We start from the raw sequence: 17,424 nt of genomic DNA, 5'->3' as shown, positions 1-17,424 counted from the left end.
TCCTGCCTGCCGACCTACCATCTATTCAACAAATATTTATTAGAGCATTTTAAGCTCCTGATGTTGTTCAAGGCAGCTACTCAATGAGCTTTACTAAGTGTAATAACTTCACTTGTTTGGCTTGTATTAATTAGAAGGAATGATGCATTGGATAAATACTAATCATCCTGTATATTTTACATGTTTAGGTGGTCCTGTTTTACTTATGCTTTGCAATTCTGAAAAATTAGTGCAAATTCTCTATAAATAAAAATTTTATAGTTTAAAATGTCAAGGAATCCTATGGAGTTTAATGTTTTCTTGTTTTGTAATTGCTTATTTTTTCTCATTTATATTTTAAAGTGAAAAACAGACACAATTTCATTGGCTCATCAAAATTTTAAAATTTTTTATGGTAAAAATCAGTAAAGTAGTACACTGTGAAACAAAGTTTAAGGTACAATATTTGTTAAAACTTTTAAGATACAAATTCTCATCTTGAGTTTTATACATTGTTAATTACATAAATAATTATATAATGACCTATAATTATAGTGTTGGGTTTAGCTTGCTGGGATTTTACTCTTAAATCTGCTATATTATGGCTCTTTTCTTTTCCCTCTCCTTCAAAAGTACAGAAAGGGCAGATTATCCCACATACTGTTGGACACATTGCTTTAATTATCCTCTGGGGATATTCGGTATCTGCTTATTACAGCAATAATTCAGACTTGTATCCGAATATGTAAATGGCCCTCATAAAAGACATAATGTTTCTAGTACTAATACACTTGTCTGTCTCTTCAAAATTCAACTGCTTAGATTGCACTTTTGCTTTCTGAGCATTCATTTAGTAGCTCCAGCATTTCCCTTCACTCTAAATATCATAGATTTCTAATAAATGTCTATGGAACAGGTGAGTAGAAGGATAAATGGAAGGGAAAGTGAAGACGGAGAAGGGAGGGAGAGAGGGGAAAAAGGGCAAAATATTTTACTTTATTCTAACCCCTTATCCATTATCTGGGTTATATTTTGGTAAAAGACAAAGGTATTTGTTGCTCTTAAGTACATGGTGTGGCTAGGATATAGTCTTAATCTGAACCAACGAAGACAAAGTCTGAATTGAAGTAGAGTATATCTCTTGGAAACTGAACTGTTTCTTAAAGTCATGTGCTTTCTGGTTAAATTTTTAAAATTATATGTGAAGTAAGATATTTCTCAAAAACCTTTAATTAAATATTATAACAATTGTTTGTATATGATCTAATTTTGGGGGTAGAGTAAGACATCATTGATTCAAAGGTTTTTCTGAGGGGAGATTTTCATCTCTCGTTACTCTTAACCCTGAATTCAATTGATAATGAAGTGTACATGCGTTGTTTAAAAAGAGGTTTGTGCTATTCTTTCCTCTTAAAGATTAGACAAATTAGTGTTTAGCACTTTGTGAAAGTTTAATAGCTTATCAAAGAGGACGAGAATTTACTCCCCTTAATTAGGATAAACATACTTTTCTTATTTCTTTATTTGTTCGGGTTTAAAACAGTAGTAGGGTCAAATTACTTTTCGCTGTTAATTTTCTAACTTGATCTCAGTTTTATATGGTTACTTTTTAGGCTTATTTTGTTCTGATTGATGTAAAAAAAATGGTGCTACATTTAAATTATGTTCTAGGTTTCAGTGCATTAAGTGTTTAGCAGTGCAGGATTTGTTGTTTAGCCTTTCTCAGCAAGGCCAAAGTATGTAACTTTTGGAAAAAGGGGATGTGGATTCAGGATGCCTGTGCAATACGCTTGTGTTTGTATAGAAGTGTGATAGCCTTACACATTTTTAAAAACTACAACAGTTTATATATAAATGGAATCATTTGCTATAGAAAATGAAAATGAGTATAGGAAAAAAGCGAGGCAAATGAAGGATCAGAGAAAAAGTAAGAAAGCTGAACTTTGAGAATCGTTAAATGACAATTAAATGAAGACAGAGCCAATTCACTACATTCAGAAACTATTTTCGTATACCAGCTGTGCTCGTCCGTGTTCTGGGCTTTGGGGATTCAGCAGTGGACAGAATACACATTCTCCCCCTTGTACAGTTTATTTAAATTGTCAGTGATGGACAATGAAGAAATACAAACGTTTATGTTATGTCAGAAGGTGATAAACACTATAAGGAAGTTAAAACAATGAGAGAAGAGAGTAGGTGCAATGTGGGGCAGGTGATGTTGGAATGTAAATGCCGTGGTCAGGTGGGATCCAAAAGGCTGAGTTCCTATGAAGAGATAAGCAAATGCTGGAGTAAGCAGAGTCGTTTCCCTCAATGTTGCTTTTCTAAATAAAACCTTTCACTGCTCATTTATATACACATTCTTGAGGATAAATTTTTCTATAGTCCTAAGAATTTCTTTCATCTAGAACAGGGGTGTCCAAAGTTTTTTCAACGTTTTTCACCAAGGGCCATATGCCGTAAAATACACAAACAGCCGGGCCACTCACTCGAGGTGAAGTACGTATTGCCTCACCTGGTTTATTTAAGGAAACTAAATATATTTTTGGAATTTGCTGCGGGCCAATAAAAAATGGATCACGGGCCGCAGTTGGCCCACAGGCCACAGTTTGGACACCCCTGGTCTAGAAATGCCAATTTGTTCCTCTTGCATTCTAGCCTCACTACTACCATGAATTATTGTTGGAAAATACTCAACTAGGGGTTATTGTACAAAATAAGTTTGGAAAACTGGTTGATGTCAGGCTGTGACCTTTATGTTAAATTTGAAATTTATATTAAATTATTGAGCTCTTATATTTTTAGGAAGAAATAACTTTCTGGAGTATTTGCTATTTCCATTCCAATTGTGGAAAAGTATATGAATACATTGTAGCTCCCTGATAAAGGATATTGGCTTCCAGAAGAAGTGGGTATGGCCTGGGCTAGTTCTAAACTGAGAAAGATCTAGATTGGTTTTAAATATGTATGCAGAAGGCCAATGCATTTTGAAAGGTTATTTTAAAAAATAATATTTTGTTGGTTACCAGTCTGTTCTTTCTAAGGCTTCAAGCTTGTGTATTCTATGATATGGCATCCCTTTGCATTTCTTAAAGTTGTTACAGAGAGCTTTACCTCAGAAAGGAGTAGAAAGATACCAATTTAAGGATTTTTGTGATACTGAATTATTGACTATGCCATGTACGTGTTGGCGGTGGGAAGGAGAGAGACGTAAACAAGAAGGCAGTTACATGGAGAGTTAGGTAACAATTCTGCAGTGTAAGAATAAAGACTATATTAATAAGGAGATATAGTCCTTATATAGTCCTTAAGGTGAGATTTTAGTTGTTGTCATATTATTGAAGGAAGACTTCGGAAATAATTTTTTCCTCTCAAATTTGGTCTGTGACTATTCTCTGTAGTTAATTCTAAAGCAATTACATGTATGTTAGAAGGATTGCCAATTCAGGAGCATTGCTTTCATATTCTAAGTTGTTAGGGTACGGAAGAGTGGTAACTTTCCTTTCCCATCAGTGGTGAAGATGTTTAGTAGAGAAAATCTGACAGTTGCTGCTAATGGGGGTCATAGAAAGCCCAGGAAGCATAGCAGTGATATTGGAAAACTCTTGGTGAAAATGTGTGTATGTGCTTACCCAAGGTCTAGACTAGTATAATCAGATGTGGACAATGGGCTGTAATGTAGTTATGGGAGATGGTTGTCATCATTACTGTTATTTATTGAGCCTCTGGCGTGAATCTTTTCTAGTTGGTCACTTGATAGGGCTGTTTGTTTCCTAAGGCTGACACAAGCATTTTTTTCTCTCCTTGCACTGTAGGTATAAATTATACATAGTTTTTTTTCTTTATATTAAAATATGTGAATCATTTTGTGCTCTGTATTTAGAGATATAACCTGCTATAGCGTAAACCTAATATTTTGAGACTGCTGATTATAATTAAAACTTTAATTTATCTCTAATTCTGTGTTGGAAAGAACAGCTTGTACAACTATTAGATAAATTACAGTTGCTAAATACTGTATAATTTGTATATATGTATACATATATATAAAACTAGATCCTTTAAAAAGCAAAGAAAATATTCATTTAGGTATCTTATTTCATTTTCATATTTTTCATATTTAAAGAAAATTCATATTTGTGTGTCTTAAAATAAACGGGAGAGGGGATGTGTAGCCAAGGCCTTCTGAAATACTAGATTTAAAAAGCATTTTGTAAATTATTAAGAAAAATGTATTTGCTTCCTTTCTTCTTTGGAAGTAATATTGATTATATACACCCTAATCAAATTTTATAATATTCTTTTAAATAAGTACGATTAGACAGCAATATTTTGTATTCAGTGAAAATGTTTCAAACTTAAATTTCTGTTACAGTTATGTCTGACCTAGAGTTTTGCTTTCAATTACTTAGATAAATTTACATACTTGAGACTATTTCCTTTAAAGCATTGTCACAAGCTATCCATTTATCAAATAACGATTGAGTACAGCCTACCTGAACAGTACCTCTTAGGTGCTATGGTTGATTAAAAAAGAAGAATAAGTAAAAGATGTCTTTACTCAATCAGCTGTGGTCCGATAGGGAGAATAGAGGATATGTATAGCAATTGAGTAGAATTTTTATGATACTGTGTAAGCAAGTATAATATATGCTGTATACACAATAAGCATTAGATAAAGATTGACATAAAATAGGGTGTTTGTAGGATAGAATTGCCTAATATTCCATAGAGGGAAAGAAGATTGAATTGGAGCCTAAGGAAATGAAGATTTTGGATGTAAAGAAAGAACAAAACAAAAAATAGATTGGGAGGTGGTTTTGACACTCATTTTCTGTCATTCATTTAGTACCTATTGATTTACTGTATTTATGTGCCAGGCACTCGTGAGTCTGAAAATGTACCTGTGAATAAGCCTCTACTGTCATGAAGGGAGGACAAATAAGAAACAAATTAATGAACAAATAAGAATTCAGAGAGTAATACACATTTGGAAGAAAACAGCAGGATGATGTTAAGAGAGTGAAGAGGGGAAAGCTTACAGGGAGGCCAAGGTAGTGTTTAGAGATTTGTGAAGAGGAGAGAAGTAGCAACCAGTTTGAGATGGGTCACAACATCTTGAGGTGAGGAACTAGCAAGAGCAAAGGTGTTGAGGGCGGATTGATGCTAGTGTATTACTGCAACAAATGAAAAGCCAGAATGGCTGGAGCCAAATGAACAAGGGAGAGAGTGAGGTTGGAAATGTCAGAAGTATTCGAGTTTCAGGTCATAGGGCCCTGTAAGCTGAGGTAAGAAATGTGAATTTAATTTTGTTCAGTAAGACAACATTGCAAGTTTTAAGCAGAGGAGTGGGGTGATATGACTTAGGGTTTTTTTTGTTTTTTGTTTTTTGGTGATTGTGACATATAACCATGTGTTTATTTTTTTAAATTTTAATTTATTTATTAACTGGTAAAATACACATAACGTGAAATGTACCATCTTAACCGTTTTAAATGAAAACTTCAGTGACATTAAGTGCATTCACATTGTTTTGCAACTATCATCACCATCCATCTCCAGAACTCATTTCATCTTGCAAAACAGAAACTCTAGCCGTTAAATAATTACCGATTTTCCCTCTACACCCCTACTTGCTCCTAGCAATCACCATTGTACATTTTATCTATGAATTTGACTATTTCAGATACTTCATATTAGTGGAATCATACAATATTTGTGTTTTGGTGTCTGGCTTTTTTCACTTAGCATAATTTCTTCAAGTTTCATCCATGTGTCAGAATTTCCTTCCTTTTAAAGACAGAGTAATATTTTATTATATGTATATATCACATTTTATTTATCCACTTATCCATTGATGAACACTGGTTTGCTTTTACCTTTGATTATCATGAGTAATTATTGTACTGCTTGTCCCGGCTTTCTGTGTGTGTGGGGTTTTTTTGTTTGTTTGTTTTGTTTTTTGCTATATACCCAGAAATGGAATTGCTGGTATGATCTTTATATTATCCATATAAAATATGGATCATATTTTAATTTTCTGAGGAACTGCTATACTGCTTAATGGCTGCTCAATTTTACCTTCCTATCCACAGTGCACAAGGGTTTCAATTGCTCCATATTCTTGCCAACACAAATTTTTAGTGTTTTTGTTTTGTTTTTCAGCAGTAGCCACCTTAATGGGTATGTGGCATATCTCCTTGTTTTGATTTGTATTTCCTTAACGATTAGTGATTTTGAGCACCTTTTTTTGTGTACTTATTAGCCATTTATATATCTTCTTTGGAGACATATCAGTACTTTGCTCAGTTTAGAATCAGGTTCTAAGTGTTTTATAATTATAGGTATTACATTTGGATCTTTAATGCATTTGAGTTAATTTTGTACATGGTGTAAGTAACTTCATTCTTTTGCATGTGGATATCCAGTTTTCCCAATACCATGACTTATGTTTTTTAGAAGAATGAATTGTGATAGGGTCATTATATGATGCAGATAAATCAGTGGAGATACCACTGAAATATTCAGGCAAGAGATGAACATGGCTTAGGCTGATGTGACAGCTGATGTGATGGAGATATACAGACAGATATGTGATATATTAAGAGCTAAAGCAGTAGAACTTGTTTTCATGAATTGCTTTCATGGAGGTGAAGGAAAAATAAGTAAAGGCTTAATCATAGGGTTAATTTAAGTAGATTTAATTGCTATTTATAGACATGGGAAAAAATGAGATGGGGTGGGGAAGAGGTTTTATTGAGAGTGGATAGGTAGAATCAAGAGTTCTGTTGGGAAATGTTAAATTTGAAATGCCCATTGGGTATCCAAGTGAAAATTTTAGTTGGACAATTGGCTTTGTAAGTTGAAAATACAGGAAACCAAGAGTATGATTAGAGATAGAGGAATCAGCAGTAACAGGTGAGAATTAAAGGTCATGGGATGGATTCTATAATTAAAATAGAGGCAAGGGCACAGAACTTAGTTCTGGGCTGCCTCAACGTTTAGAACTAATGCAGAAAAGGAGGCAGTAGGAAAGGAGACAGTGAAGCAGCAGCTACTGAGTAGGAGGAAAACCAGGGAAGTGCTATTTCATGTTGAAGATAAGAGAAGAAAAGGAAATGTTCTAAGAACTGTAAGGTATTTATCACAATTACCCTAACATTTGCAGATAGTCGTAGTTTCTTATATTTGATTATAATGGATAGTTTCATGCATCTTTGTATTCACATATAGTAGTCTAAAATGCTTGGCATAAGCGAGCATTATGAGTTTATTTTCCTTAAAAGCACTGCTGGGCCCCCAGCAGTGATCAGGCAGTGTTCTGTGGTCTGTGGTTACAAGGATACACGATATATGATTGGTACAATTGGGAATGGAAGACAAGATATGGAAATACATAATTGAGATTGTGTCATACAGAACGATCCAATGCAGTAAGTACCACACAAAAGGCACATGGACCTTTGTGTAGGGGATTCGTTCTTTGGAGGAAAACAGATGAAAGATCAGAAAAGGTTTTATTTAGTTGACTTTTGAAATGCGCTTTGAAAGATAGGCAGGATGGAATTAGAGGTGAGGTCATTCCTGGCTGAGACACTAGTAGGAACAGATGCAAAGTGTTGCGAGAGTACAACAGTCGTATGAGTACAAAGGGGTAACAAACATGAGTCTGGTTTCTAAGCCATGTGAAGTTGTTAATGCTCTTTTGTAGATCATGGCAAAGCAGTTAAATTTTTTTAAAAGTGTACAGTAAGATTTTCATTTTAGAAAAACGGCCCCGTGAAGCATTGGCTAGAATAATGAGACTAAGAGAAAGAAGTTTAGGTGGAGGCTATTGTAGGAATTGAAGCCCTGATGTTGAGTGCTTGAGGGGTATTTGAGGATATTATAGAGACAAACAGCTTTTAGAGTTATTGCAGAGGTAGAACGGACCGTACTTAGGTATTGATGATTGTCAAAGCAGGAAGAGTCAAGTGCAACTAATATTTCTAGTGTCAGTAACTGGATAAATTGCAGTGATGTTTGTGTCAGGGTAGAGAAGGAAAGGGTGAATGACCTCTGACTAGGGAAAAGTTTGCTAAATTATGGTGCGTGCCATCTGCAGAAATCCTCTGATGAGAATGGGGCACCATTAAGTAAAATAAACAGATTTATATAGTTTGACTCCTTTAACATTAAAAAAATATTGTACACAAAAGCACATACATATGTATACACACATATAAATAATTACTATGTGTATATGTATATGTACAAGATACCATATACACATGTTTTTATAAGTTTAGAAAAATGTAAGGATGGGAACATAAACTTATTGGTGGTGGCTTATTCTGAGAAATGGATGGGGGTTGGGAGCTTTCAATTGTTGCTTCATTGTTCAAGTGTTGCGTGATTTTTTAATTTTTATTTTTTAAAAAATATATTACTTTTATACTCAAACACCAAAAAAAAAAAGAGAGAGAGAATAAAACATCAAGACAGAATATTATCTGTCTATCGATCCATCAATCTATCTATGCAGTAAATGTCCATCTTGAAAAGTAAATGGCAGGAAGGGATGTTTTGATCCTCTTCAAAATATAACACACTTTTTTCCCCTCTTCATAACTTTTTTCATAGTGTTTGCAGTGACCTTTCCTCTCCTTGTTGCTTTTGCCCTCTATTCAAGCCTCATCTTTATGGTCTCTCTGTTGGTGCTTTATCCATCTTGAGAACTCACAGTGATCTTTGCCTGTGATGAACTGATAGCACATGTATTCTGACCTTGTAGTAGTACTTGTGCTTTATCTAGTGCTGCATAATAAATTGCCACAAATGTTACAGCTGAAAACAACATACACTTACTGTCTTAAAATTTCTGTGTCAGGTGTCTGGGCACAGCTCAACCGGATCCTCTACTTAGAGATTTCACAAGTGTGCAGTGAGTCGTTGGCCAAGCTCTGCTCCTCTCTGGAGCATAGAGTCCTCTTGTAATCTCCTGTGGTTGTGGGCAGAATTCAGTCCTTTCTTTCACTCGTAGGACTGAGGTCCTCATTCTCTTGCTGACTTTCCGTAGGATTTGATCTCAGCTCCTAGAGGCTGCCCCTTGTCACAAGGCTCTCTCACGACATGGCAGCTTGCTTTTTCAAAGCTGGCAGAAGAATCTCTCCAGTCTGCTAAGGCAGAACCTTACACATGTAACATCACAGGAGTGAGTATCCCATCACCTTTGCTGTGTAAAGTCACCTAATTAAGGAATGACTGTCCTGTTGTCTTTTCTATATTCGATGTCCTAGATGCAAGCCCCAGATTCTGGCCAGGTTAAACTCAATGGGATGGGCTCATACAAGACCTTTACTTATTGGAGGTCATCTTAGAGTCCTCCACGGCATTTATATTATAGAGTTTAAAGCTGGAAAGGACCTTATAGTATTCTTTTTCTCCTAAACTAAAATGTAAGGAAAGCTCATTTCTAGTGCTTAGTGTCTTCTTTTTAAAATAGTAGCTGTTGAAGAGGTAGTCAGAAGGCAGAGGGAATTGTGGAGGAAAATGTTAAAAGGTCACAGTAAGTACTCAGAAGACTTATTCAGTTATAATGTGGATGAAATGATTAAGGTTTGAGTTTTAGGACATTGACTGTGACATGGAGAGCATAAATTAAATCTGGAAATATTACAGAGGAAATACTGACAGTGTTTGCTGATTGATTAGGAGCCTGGAGGAAGGTGGTAGAGAAGAGGGAGGAGACTAGAATAACTTTGAGGTTGCTTGTTTGGGGACTGGGAAAATGTTGTGCCATTGACTAATCAATTCAATTAATGTTTGAGTGCTGTAAGGCAATATATTGATGTTAAATTCACGATGTGGTTTTTAGTCTCTAGAGATAAACTAAGAAGCACAAACCAGTATTTCACATCTGCACTCATGAAAGCCCTTGCCTTCTCTAGCTGTAGAATCATAGGAAGTTATTCATTAGCAGTTTTAAAATTGCACTAGGGATTGTTTTGATCTGTAATGCCTGAATGTGTACTATGTAATAGCATTTGAAAAATACCCCAATGATGTTATCCAAAAATCATTGGTAAGACATTGCACTAACTTCTAAAGTGGCTAGGAGACAGTTAGGAAAGTTGGGGGCCATCTGAGAATCTCTTTGCACAGTGTTCTGTTTCGTTATTTTTTTCTGGTTTAGTTCTACTGTGTCAGAAAACACATTCAGTATGATTTCCTTTGAAATCTATTACAAAAATTTTTCCTACCCCACATTTTGCCCATTTGTTCCATGTTTACCTGATAAGACTGTTTATTTTTCACTTAGTGGAAGTAGTGTTATATATATGTCAATTAGATCAAGGTTGTAATCATATTGTTAAAAAATATTCTACAGCATTATATCTTCTACACCTAGTGATAAGCCATATTCTTTGGTACATACAAATATAGAATCTCAAAATTCTTAATATCTTTGTTCCATTTATCTAATCATTTGAAGTCCTTAAATCTTTAGCTCTAATTTTGCTTCTTAAAGCCATTTTTTTCTTATATTATAATGTACAGGTACAGAAGTCCTCCTTTATCCATGGTTGCACTTTCCATGGTTTTAGTCACCTAGGGCCAACCGTGGTCTGAAAATAATAAAAGAAAAATTCCAGAAATAAACAATTTATAAGTTTTAAATTGGTGTCATTCTGAGTAATGTCATGAAATCTAGCACTGTTCTGCTTTATCCTGCCCTTCGTGAATCCTCCCTTTGCCCAATGTAATGTAAACCAAAGCTTGTCACCGGTTCAGTGCCAAGAGGAGTCCTTCTGTAAGTCTGGGTAATAATCTACTAGGACCCCGTCCACCTTGACAGGTTACAAAATTCAATTTTTGTGTCCCTAGCTCTGTAAAACTGATCACAACTTTGTTCAGCTTTTATGTTCCCACCTGTGTATAGCAAATGTTTCAATGGGGAAAGTCATGCCAAATGCCTTCCATGGACTTTCTTCTCTGGGATCTTGGCTCCTTATAGCTCAGCTGCCTTGGAAACTCTGCAATATCTTCAAAAAGATTACAACATAAATTTAACCAAGCATTTTCAGTTCCTTTTTTTTGGGGGGTAGCTAGTTTGATAAAAGGTAATATGCTGTTGCCAGAAGGAAAGCTTTTCACTGTTTTATTCTTCAGTTATTTAGTGTGAGCTAATGGTACTTCATTGGGTATGATGTCAGAAGAGGAGTCAACATTCTCTTCTGATCAAACGACAAAATATACCACCTTTGCACAGTAAATACCACATAATGTGTGTGCGTACATAAATTTATTTGACAGTATTCATCTTTTTATAGGTTGCTTAGCCAAACAATGAAGGATCATCTAGTAAGAGTAGCAAATGAAGCTGAATTTATCCTGAGCAGGCAGCGAGCAGAAGATATTCACAGACATGCGGAATTTGAGGTAAGTTAAACTTATGCTTTGAGTGGGGAAATTATAACTTTTGATGGGAATCACTGGAAACTGCTTATGTAAAATGGAAGTATGGTATGTATCATAAAAACATTAAAACTTAATTTGTGAGAGAATCACTGGGGATTCTGGGAAGATAGTAGAAGTCCCTGTAGCCCTGTGTTCTCAGCTCCATTTCATCTATCAGTTATTCGCATCAGCTTCGGTGTTTGGCTGACCTGATCTTAACCATGTAAGCTGGGTCTTGGCTCTGATAGTTTAACAATAAAATAAATTAGTGAAGGACTTTTGCCCTCTCTGGGCAAGACAAAACTAGTTAACCAGAAATGAAAACCCCTATGGTACAGATTAGATGTTCCAGGTTTCTAGAGTGAAGCTGAATACAGAGGCATGAAGTTTCTTTACCTTTGTGGTTTGAGAACATGCTAATCTCTCTAGGAGAGGAAATGAGTGAGCATTTAGCTTTCCCCTTGAATCCTCAACGCGGACCAAGTGACAGACCCATCCTGGGACCACTGATTATTTCAGCAGTTGCACCTGAACATGTGTAACAAACGTAAATTCGTAGAGAAAACTAATGGTATTTTTTAGCTATCTATATCAGTTAGAAAAGTTCACACCTAAGGTGAATTAGAAAATTTGACGAGTACACTTGCTAAGAATTGGAAAAAAGTAAACACCATCTGAATTCTTTCTGTCATGGTAAGAGCAGATAATTCAAATGTTGCTGATATTTTTCTGGTACATTTAAAAAAAGATGAAAACTGCTCCAGGGCATTTTATACAATCATCGTAACATAAAAGAGGTACTGGAAAAATACAATACTAAAGGACCAATTTAATTTAAGGCTGTGGGTATAAAATTCGAACTAAAACTTTAACCAATATACTCCCAACAATATAATGAATTATATACCATGACCACTTAGAAGTTATTCATGGAATTCAAAGATGGTTTAAGATTAAGATATCTACCTCCTAAGTAAATTATGTCAACAAATCAAAATGGAAAAATGTGAAGATATCAATAAATGGTAGAAAAAAAGCATGTGATACATTTTAGCAGCCAGTTTTATTTTCTCAAACTTTTAGAAAAACGTCTATATAGGAAAAGAATCTGAATATGATAGACTGTTTACTAAACATCATTTTAAATGGCTCAAGCAATTTCTCTTAAAAGCTGGAAAAAAGTAATGTCTACAGTCACCATTATTTAATTATTTCTTTTTTATATCCTTGTAACTTCAAGATACAGTTAATACAAATGCTAGAGAAGAAGAAATAAAACTTTCAGATTGTTAATGCTGTGATTTAGGAAAATCTAAGAGATTCTTGAACATTTTCCTACCACAATTAATAGGGACTTTGGTAAGATTCTAGGATACAAGATAATATAAAAAAATTAATAGCTTTTCTTTTGACTAGCAAGCAGTAGTCAGCTAAGAATATTAATTAGAAATATAGCCTGTTTATAGTTAAGGCAAGATTAATATTTGGGATCAAATTCTATAAGAAATGCACTATTTGGAACAAAACTGTAAAATCTCATTAATACAAAACAAAATGTAAGCTACTGGAAAGTCATTCCATGCTGAGAGAGAGAGAGAGAGAGAGAGAGAGAGAGAGAGAGAGAGAGAGAGAGATTGAGAATATGAATGAATCCGTCTTTCCTTTTGAAATAATTAGATACGTATAGGAAATTTGTAAGTGTAATACAAGAACTCCTGTTCACCATTTACTAGATTCTGTGATTGTTTTACATTTACTTCTATCCTTTATTTTTTCGTTTTTCTGACTGTGAAAATAAGTTGAAGTCACAACATGCTTTTATCTCTAATTACTTCAGTGAGACTTTTCTGTTGATTCTCTGTTTTAATCTTACAAGGTTATCAAATCAGAAATTAAAATTGGTACAATGCTGTTATTTAATCTACAGACCTTATTCGTATTTTCACATTTGTCTCCACACCATCCTTTGTTGTCAAAAAGAGAACATTTTTATGTGGCAGAAATGTCAATTTTTCTCAAAGTAATACGTAAATTCAGTACAGTACAGTAGCATACTATTCCATTAGAATAACAGTGGAGTAAATTGGAATTTAAATATCACCTTTAAAAAAACCCAAATATTAAAAACTTCCAAGTAGTAGATTTGGATATGCAATTAGCCAGTTAATATGGGAAAATAAATGCTTTAATATAGCCCTAAGATTTATGAAAAAAGAATGTTGAAGATGTAGTACTTGCCTTTCCAGATAAACAATACTAAATAAAACAATACTATAAAGATGGCATATACAAAATATCTCCCTCATGGGGTAAGAATTCAGGGATATGAATGGGAATTTCACATAACAATGTAAGCAACCTGTAACATAAAATGATAGTCAAGTATACAAATGTTCAAGGAAATGTAAATTAGAGAAATCATGATTTTTCACTTCTCTATTCTGAGATTGAGAGAAATTAAAAAGAATGATAACCTGTACTGCTGAAGAAGAGAGGGGAGTTGAGATGGGGCATTGTTATTCTTTTACGGTTTTTAGTGGACATGCACACTTTTAGCGTTATAGGAAGGCAATATGGTCATAATGTATTTTAATAATAATTATACTGACACACAAATACCCATTTACCCAATAATCCTATTCTGTAAATTAATCTCTTAGAAATAAAACTAATAGGGTATCAGAGTAGATACACAAATCCATTTATTGTAGCATTGTATCTCAATTTAACAAAATAAAAACAACCAAGGAAAAACAGGAATAAATGTATTTTAACAAAAGAACCAATATTTTCTCAAAGAACATGAGATTCATAAATGATGAAAATAATAAGAGGTTGATGGCTCATTTTTAAAACAAGAGCTTTATTCACATCTTTGTGTTTTTAATTGCACATTCCAATTTACAACTGGATATGAAAGCTGAGGACATTATTAGTCCTTTCATACTTTCTCTTCATGGTTTTCCCGTCACTTCCCAATTTTTGAAGTTATATTTTAATTTTTCATATTCACCAAATATATGACATTCATGTTTCCTAATCACAATTCTGATAGTACTTGAGTCCTTGTAAAATATTTAAATGAATTCAAAACCCCAACCTCTTTTATTAGTCACAATTTCTTAATTTCCAGGTTCCTTCTTTTGACTCAATTCTTAATTTAGGTTTCATCTTCTTTTTTTCTTTTTAACTACAAGGGGCTCCTGTGACGGAAACTTAAAATTCTTTTATGTTTAAGAGTGTTTGCCTACTGTCTTTATATTTGAATAACAACTGATGGGTTTTGTATTCTTGGCTAACACTTGGATTCCTTTAGAAGTTTATACTTATTGCTTTGTTGTCTTCTGGCTTTGACTATTGCTTTCAGAGAAGTTTGAGGCCAGCCTCAAATCCTCCCTCTATTGATGATTTGCTTGTTTTCTGCTTGAGATTTCTTTATTTGTCCATGAAATTCAGTTTCTTAACAGCAGTATTAAACATTATTCATCACATTTTTCTGGAACATAGTCTTTGGTTATAATCTGCAAATTCAGATTTGTTTTCCTTCAATTCTTGGAAATTTCTTTAAATTTTGAAATTTTATTTTCCTTTGCTTAATGACTCATTAATCTATTTTAGATATAGTAGCTGTTTTTTATACCTATTAGTTATTTCTTAATTGCTCTACTTTCTTTGATCTCTAGCCATTGGTAATTGAATTTTCAGTAGTTTATTTTGTCCCTGATGTTTGTGATATGTTTGTCATTTATGACGGTTTTTTAAATTTGTTTATTTAGATTTGCCACCTCCCTCTTTACCTGAGTCATGTATTTTATCTTTTATTGTTTGTTTTATGATTTATATTTTTGTAATGTTGCTCGTCAGAAGAAAATAATCATGAGGAATTTCCTTTTATTTTTCTGTTATATTCTCTTAAGATTCTTTGCTTTTTATATAGAATTTTCCAGTTTTATTTAAAATTTTTATTAGCTTGTTTTTTATTTATTCATTGGTTGGTGATATATGTTTGCATAAGTTCTGTGCTTTTACTCTTCTTCTTGTTTGTGCTTTGAATGTGCTTGCTCAGATATTCCATTGGCTTACATAAACAGAATATCGTAGTGGCTTCTTTCCTTCTCCCCACTGTATGGAAAGCTGAGTTTTTCCTCTCTGAGCTGCAGTTTGAATTTTGCAATTTGATTTTTTGCCCAACAGTGTATAGCTTATCATGAAGAGAGAGAGGGAGACCTTTGAGATAGGTGAGGAGGCTTCCTTAACACACCTAAGAAGTTTTGCTTTCTTTTGTAAGATTTTGTTAAATATTTTCTATCAAGTTCAGTTTATCTTTCCAGAAGCTGTGAATAATTCTCACCATGGTAAAAAATGTGCTTCGGCTTTTAATTGTTATCCATCATTTCAGAGATTAGTCTGGAGTCTGCTTCTATCCTGGGAAGTCAGCCCTTTTTTTCACTTCCTTGCTTTTACTAGTTTTTGCAATGTAGGTTTTTCCAGCATCTTCAATTAGAAGAAGCTAAGATAAAGATACCTCGTCAGTTTGTTTCTCTCTACATATGAAGGCAATAAGAAAAATTCTCAGAATTTTGTCAGCGTAACCCGTAACCGGTATTGTTTTGGGCATATGGTCACATGGTTTTAAGAACTGAGCTTCACTGCACCCATAGTTCTCATTCCTGTATATTTATTTTCCCCATGACAGCCAGTTGTTTAATGGTCAGTGCTTTATGTTGATGTTCCTTTTGTAGTCTGATTATTTTTGTTGTTGTTGTTCAAAGAATGTTTTTTTTTTGGCTAATTTTTTTATGAAGTGAAAGAAGAAAAAAAATTAATTGCTATTTCAGCCTACCAACCTAAGTTGGAACCTATTTCTTAGTGTTCTTTCTATTTGTTTAGGGAGAAGTTATTTTGTAACTCTGGGTTGAGATCGCAGTTCATTCTTTTTTATTTGAATTTTTAGTGATCATGGTGGTAGTGGTATATGTGTTCTCGTGTATGAAGAAGACAGAACGAGGAAAGAGATCACATGTGGACTTGAAAGGAGGAAAAATACTTTTCAAATACTGTATTATGCTAGAAATTCAACTGATTTAAGCCAAACAGTATATATATTTGCAATTTACGTGAGGTACGATGGTGACCACAGTAACTAATATTGTATGATTCCTTATATTGTGTCAGGAACCATTATGGATGTTTTATACGTTTTAACTAATTTAATCCTTACAATAAACCTCTGGAGTAGTACTGTTATTATCTCTCATTTTATAAATGAGAAAACAGCATAAAGAGGAAATAACCCAAGTTACAACTAGAATTCAGATCGAGGCAGTTTATCTCTTAATCTCTAATCTATGCATTTAGTTCACATTTATTAGATTTCTATAAAATGTGTGTATAGTATTTACTCCTGGCATACACATCAGCTTTATTTTGAGCTGTTTAATTTTGTGCTTTATCTAGTACAGTTTTTCATTTTAATCTTTATTATTTTGCTTTAAGATTTGCAATATTCTATGGTAATATTATAAAGCATGATAATATTATAAAGCATGATAATAAAATACATAAATAAAAACAAGTTTTTCCAAACAATTTCATTTTTACTTAAATTTTTAGTGGAGAAAATTGATTTGTTTAACTACTACACATGAGAGTCACTTTAAAGAGAGCAAACATACATTTTTCAATATTTACTAGTTCTTTTATTTTCACAGAAGAATTCCCTTTGTTTATACCACAAAACCCCAATTGATTGAGGCATGTTCATGTTTAATATATTTCTAAGTATATTGCTCTTAAATCTTAAATAATACTCTGCAAGATGAAGCATATTTTTTCCTAGACAGCTTATATTCTAAAGGTTATCTATATTCAGCCTTGAATTCATGCTGTGCATTCTTTAATAATATATTTGAACTTTATCTATTGCTAGTTAACTTCCTCCTGCAAAACAGAGATGTTGTCATGTATTTAATATACCATTTGTGGTTGTAAAGTAGCTGACTTGTT

The 17,424-nt window shown here is 33.7% G+C and overlaps 1 protein-coding gene across 3 annotated transcripts in view; it reads left to right on the top strand.

The window, feature by feature from the left end:
- The window catches only part of LRBA (LPS responsive beige-like anchor protein), a 575,445-nt gene that overhangs the window by 196,247 nt on the left and 361,774 nt on the right, over nucleotides 1–17,424 (top strand). For all 3 annotated transcript variants that reach the window (XM_033134087.1, XM_033134086.1, XM_033134088.1), the window contains one exon: nucleotides 11,292–11,400. In XM_033134087.1, the coding sequence (XP_032989978.1) occupies nucleotides 11,292–11,400 (109 nt within the window). The remainder of the gene's footprint in view (nucleotides 1–11,291; nucleotides 11,401–17,424) is intronic.

The sequence above is a fragment of the Rhinolophus ferrumequinum genome, chromosome 18, assembly GCF_004115265.2.
Source record: "Rhinolophus ferrumequinum isolate MPI-CBG mRhiFer1 chromosome 18, mRhiFer1_v1.p, whole genome shotgun sequence".
NCBI classification, from domain to species: Eukaryota; Metazoa; Chordata; class Mammalia; order Chiroptera; family Rhinolophidae; genus Rhinolophus; species Rhinolophus ferrumequinum.
Note: the sequence above shows the minus strand (reverse complement) of the source record. Positions and strands in the feature narration are given on the sequence as shown.